General features: G+C 36.5%; 1 protein-coding gene across 1 annotated transcript; it reads right to left on the bottom strand.

Annotated features, from left to right (window-relative positions):
• Positions 1-1259: 1259 nt before the first annotated feature.
• LOC104107363 (beta-glucuronosyltransferase GlcAT14B) lies at positions 1260-5815 on the bottom strand. Its single transcript, XM_009616149.4, has 4 exons — positions 4649-5815; positions 4473-4548; positions 4242-4357; positions 1260-2224 (listed from the first exon to the last, which is right to left on the bottom strand). The coding sequence occupies exons 1-4, from the start codon at positions 5235-5237 to the stop codon at positions 1710-1712; spliced, it is 1296 nt and encodes a 431-aa protein (XP_009614444.1). The 5' UTR covers positions 5238-5815; the 3' UTR covers positions 1260-1709.
• Between the last annotated feature and the right edge of the window lie 466 nt (positions 5816-6281).

Below are 6281 nucleotides of genomic sequence, written 5' to 3'. Positions count from 1 at the left end.
CTTTACACGGTACACATATTGCTACAAAGAATATCCAACATGTACTATTAGCTAATAAAATATATTAGTGATAGTGGAAATAACAATATTATAATGTGATTTTGTTAAGGCTAATGTACAAATTCATTGACTATTTTAACACTTGGTTTCTTTATCGATTTTTTCGGTTTAACCGAAAACCGAACCATAAAAACCGACTACCGAACCGAACATCGAAATTTTTAAAATAATAAACCGCAAACCGACCGAATAAACCGAAAAACCGAAACCGAATATATCGAAATTTTCGGTTCGACAGATTTTTTCGATTCGGTCAGTATTATACCCACCCTTAAAAAAAATATGGGTTATTAAAATTTTGAGGGACTATAGAGGTTAATTTTCTCTTTTATTTTATGCTTCTAGACTTGCTACATGCAAGACTATTAGTCAAGTGCTTCGTTTCTTTATGTATGGTCGTTAATTTTCCCATTACAAAATAGGAGTGGTTAATAAGAGAGGTCTGGCACAGACACTTGGGGGTCGTTTGGTTGGAAAGAAATTATCACAGAACTAATTATCCCGTGATTAGTTATTTCACCCTTCCATGGGGATAAAAAAATACTACAATCTCCGGATAACTAATCTCGAGATTAATTATACTACATTTTTCTACCAACCAAACATGAGATAAACTCTTCTTAAATTTAGTCACCGGATTAATTATTCCTTATCCCTCGTACCAAACGAGCCCTTAGCTTATATTAAATATTCATAGCGTCGGTAGACAACTCACCTAGTGTAGTTATTTCAATATTTCAATAATCTTGTTGTTGTAGCTCCACCCAACTATTTAGTAATTTGGTTATTTTACCAACCGGTAGGTTAATATGGTTGCCTTAAAAAATAAAAGAAATAAATAAAACTATCTGGATACTGATTATAGGGAAACCAGAAATTGTCCTCACTACAATTATTAAAAAAAAAACTATATGGATTCCGGATATGGGAAAAACCATATTGCCTTCATTACGGTTCTCCACGATATACAAGCCATAAACATAATGTTAAAAATAGACATTGGGGCCCTAACTCAACCCCCGAAATTAGCTCATGCCTGAGACAATCTAATACATACTCTATTTCCATACATTGGGGAAGCTACAACAGTTTCGCATGCAGGCAATGAAAGAGTGAAAGAATATCTTTATGATGCAATAACAAGAATAGGAAAAGCTTTTGTCAGCAATGAAGATAAAACAGCAAATGAAACTCAAAACAGAAGGGGGGAAATTCCAGATTAAATGATGAGCAAAACTTATAGAAGAGACTCCAATTAATCTTGTTCTACAAGCCTATAATAGAAAGAAGATATAACTACACAGTAGTTTCACAATTGAAGCGGAAACAAACCTGATACACTTCTCTTCCCCAAAGGTCTCACGTCGTCAAAATGCTCCATCCTATTTAAGTAACAAAATTCAGAATGAGGGGATTACATGCTCTTTCTAAGGCATGTAGCAACAAAGACCAGATACACGTGCCCTTGCATTACTGGAGCATTACTGTATATTTTTTCTTTTTTCCATTTTTCTCTGCAGAATACAAGCATTACTGCAGATTGGATACATTCAGATCAGTCTCTTGCAGAAGAAAACAATCAGATCATGGCATTCCTTGTTTTCCTCTGAAGACTATAATTAAGAAAACAACTTTCTAAGGCATGTTTGCTATATGCACTGGTTGGACCGGAAATTCTCATTCGATAAGAGAGATCCTATCAACTTCTCCAACCTCTTTGCCCCTGCAGTAGGTCTGAGGATGGTGATATTACCTGTGACAGAGCAAGGATCTGTCCCATTCTTTCGACTTCCAATGCACCACCCACCTGGAACAAGCATGCCTTTACCTCTAAATAGGAGTTCAGAATCAATTTTGTCAAGCACCGGATCATCCCTAGGGAACTTTCTTGCAAAAGGAGCATTACTGTCAACCATCCTTTGCATGTCATCAAGTGTAAGGTAATGTGGGTGTTGCTTTGGAGGGTTATCCCATGATATAAAGTGAAGATCACTGTTTACTGTAGTGTTGCGGAACTCCTGAGCATTACAGACGACAGTATGGAAATAGCCTTCCGGAGAAGAGATGAAATTTGCATAGTACATAAGAACAGTCCGGGGCAAGTTGTCCCATCCCCATATGCAGAAGTCAATGAAAGGGCGAGAAAGGACCATCCAGGCAGACCCTGTAAAGAGAGCAGGGGCATTGTTTTATTGTCTAGTATGCGGAAGTTCAAACAGCAACATAAATTTGCTGTTTTCTAAATACAAGTCAAAACAAATTCATTTAAACTTTTCTTTAAAGTGCTTTTCTTGACAAATCATTTAAGCTGGAAATGGAATAAATGAAACAATGGTTCCCATATTAAAATGCTGCTCCCCCCCCCCCCCCCCCCCCAAATTAATTTATTAACAGAAAGCTAGAAAAGGATACTTTTCCTCAGGATTCCCCAAAGTTTTCAGAAAGTCATTCCAAACTGAAATTTAAGCTGCTACAGGTTTATATTGGCAATAAAAGATGAGACATAAAAAGTTTTATTTAGAAATCTCATGATCCTTAACAAAAAATAGAAAATAGAAAATGCATCAAGCCCCACAGTTGTCAAAGTTGGCATTTTTCAACAGCGTAAAAATGATCATAGAGAGTCTCTGTCAGCAAAAACATTTGTAGCAGTGAATAGAATTTGATTGAAACAGTCCATCAAAGCTGTAGGAAATTGAACTTGATTCCTATTAGCAAACAAAATGATAGAGGCAGAATGACGATCAATCTCTCCCTCATTTCATCCAAATGAATGTAAGAGAAGGGTGGAAATACTGTTGATATGATGTGTCTGAATTCAAACCCACTACTCGTAAGAGTTTTGTCAGAGAGACCTATAAACTCAGGCAATTCTATAATGTAGTCAAGATATCCTGAATCTACACTGATTTTGGAAACTCTTACCATCTTCAGGCAAGTAATTCTCTCGACAACGTAGTTAATAAATCCTGAATCCATACTGATGTTGGAAACCCTTACTATCCACTCAATGAGACAAGTGAAGTTGCTGTTAAGGTCAAACTCCACTTCCTTCACACAGTATCATAATTCATTACTGTTCGTAACAAGATACTTAAACCCTCCAATGTGGTTGTTGTGGTTGTGGATTCCTTTTTATCAGTGTCAACTGTCACAAAGAATTCAAATATCTCAAAGGCTGTTAATACAAGGGGCTATGTTGGCTCTTTCTGAGGGCATCAAATCAACCGCTTTCATTTGCTTTGAGAGTAACAGCTTGCCAATCAATCACATGCAGGCTAAGTGATAGCCAATACTTCCATATACTAAACTTTCCAGCTATTACCATGTGTTCATAAGTTGTCAATCTTCACTAGTAGCATGCATAATCCTACAAAACATATTTCCACTATGCTGGAGCAAAACTTTTGGGGCAAAGATGATCGCAGAAAAACGTTCTCCTCTTAATTCTAGTTTCTCTATCCTTGAAATTTACTTAATATATTTGAGACATCCTCTTAAACTACCCAAACTTCTCAGTCTGCACTGTACTTATGACTTATGAGCTCTCACTGTTCGTTTAACCACACTACATTGTAATAAAGCATAGCATAATTTTCTTTTCAAATAAACTAGTAAAGCAGACTCAATTAGTTCCTCAGCATCTCGGGCAAAGAGAGAAATCAAAATTAAAGTGCATTAGGCACGCCCTTACAAGAAACAATTTATTGACCACGAATTACAAAATCCCTTGCGCATCTTAACCATTCAATACAAAAGAGAACTCTGTTTCCCAGGTCTTCCCCAATATGTGATTTAACAATTGCAACTGCAAGTTATAATCCGAGTTCCAAGGTGTATGCCACCAGAATCAAGCCCTGGGCTAGTTATAAGATAGGCAATGGAGATACATGGGAGTAGACGAAGTATCTGCTTTTGTTCTTCACATTTTTAACTTTTTTATGTAACAAAGCAAAATACTGATCAATTCAAAACAACTAATGCCATTGTTTGCACTGATCTTTTCACTATACTAAACCCGTTCAATCTAGCATGTTCCTTGTAAAACTTGTACAAAAGATCCACGCTTGCAGAGATGGACTGAATAATGATTAACTCACCATCACACATAAAGTTTAATATGTGCTAAAAGAAAAAGTTCAAATCTTTGAGCTCAAGCATAAAATGATGCCAAACCTCACCAGTAAAAAGCTTAAAAGCTGTTGGCACACTTCTTCTCTGTGTAATCCAGAAAACATCTGCCTTTTTAGTCATGTACAATCCCGGATCAATAATAATTGGCTTTGCCCTTTGAAACCTTCAGAAATAAAAATCAAATAAAACCTAAATATATAATCCTTAATTCTCAAACCCAAAATTAGAATCATCATCAACAACAACAACAACAACAACCAGTTAGGATAATAACTTACTCCTTCCAGCCAATTTTACTTGTGTGATCAATGAAGTTAAGATCCCGGGGCAAATACGAAAATGTATGAAGCAGATCTAATCAACCAAAAAAAACAATTCAACGTCCTCATTAAACCCCATTTAATCAGAATTAAGGTACTAATTCACAAAAATAAAAAAGACAGGCTTTTTTTACCATCTTGAGTAACAAGTGGGTAATCAGAAGCACTGAGGTTAATGAACCAATCCCATTCACCACCTTCCTTCAGCAAAATGGCAGCAGCGTGAAGGGTATTCGCAACCATAGTGGGGCCCCGGTAAGTGACCAGATTAGCTTTAGTAATCATCCGTACATTCTTGAATTTATTAAAAATCGGGTGATTAGTCACATAATTACGCAGATCGAGTCGTTCTTCGGGTGATGACTCAACATCGAGATGCACAACGTACTGGTTATTCGGGTGGTACAGAGCTTGAAGGGTTCGCTTCGTCATGTTACCGTCGCCGGCGGAGCCGGAGATGAGGTAAGCAAATCGCGGCGGCGGAGGAACGGCGGAGATGGGTAAAGGTTTAAGCTTTGATTCGACGAAGACGTTGGCGGCGGCTGAATAGGAAGAGTAGTAGCGATAAAGGGGTAATAAAGGAGTGCCGTCCGGTGAAGTTAGGGTTGTGAGGAATAAGAGGAAAAGGGAAACAATGGAGCCTATGGCTAGTGGAAAGATCCACTTCCGCTCCATTGTTGTTGGGTGTCTAAGGTGTAGATAATAGGTTTTCAGCTTCTTCATTTCAAATTTTAGGTGATCTGACTAAAGTGAGGTGAAGCGATGGAGGAATATTGAAGCTGTTGTCATTGCTGTAAATGAAAGTCTAAAAATGGTGTAGATTTTAGAGACATCTGAACAATCTGAAGAGAGTTGTGTAATCTGAAGGGAAAATTTACAAGATTAAGTGAATCTCTGCAAGTGTAATCTTTTTGTGGGAGTGTTATAATATGGATTTTTGGATTTTTGCTAAAGAGGGTGGAACAGCGGTGGAGTGTAATTAGGTGGGAAGATGAAAAATGGAAGGTGTACTTAACTGGTGCCAATATAGGAAGGCCGGCAAGTGCAGGGGAAGTATGTTTGTATTGTCTATTTTGAGATTTGAGCACTGTGGTTAGGGATGACTTCTTTTTATCATACTAATACCATATTGGAAACTCACTAGCCAGTTAATCCCGTAAAAAATTAAAATCTCCAATTAAAAATAAAATAATTTTATCTATTTCATCACACCACTTGATTGTAGATCCCTTAAGTTGGAGGGGATAGCACGATATTTATTCATAATAAATTTAATTAATTATCTGAAAATCAAGATTGATAATCTGTTATACTAGATGAAACTACACTAATAAAAGAAAAAAATTAAACAAATGTGCTTTAAGTTAAATACATTTTGATTTTTTATTTTGGTTTGGTTTTGCGTACGTGTTTGAAGTGTCTACGGTTCACGGTCTCCAACCCGTGACAGAGGGGAATCATTTTATGACTTGTGACGTGTGAGCTTCTTTGAGTAATCTGGAAGGCTTGATTTATGATTTGGAAATTTTGTTTTGTAGTTGGAAATCAATCTACCGTGAACTCTTGTTACCGCAAAAGAAATCTTTATAAATCAATATTGTTTAGTGATTATTAATTTTTTATAATTATTTTTTATAATTATTATTCAGTTGTTATGGTAGTATATTTGCGTTGTTGTATTCATAAATACAATAGCAAAAAGCGCCTAAAATCAGGACAGTTCAGTTGTACGCGCATGTATTCGCGCCATGTATTCATGAATATAAC

This window comes from Nicotiana tomentosiformis, chromosome 2 (assembly GCF_000390325.3).
Source record: "Nicotiana tomentosiformis chromosome 2, ASM39032v3, whole genome shotgun sequence".
Classification (NCBI taxonomy): Eukaryota; Viridiplantae; Streptophyta; class Magnoliopsida; order Solanales; family Solanaceae; genus Nicotiana; species Nicotiana tomentosiformis.
The sequence above is the reverse complement of the archived record's forward strand: the minus strand, read 5'-3'. Positions and strand labels throughout refer to the sequence as shown.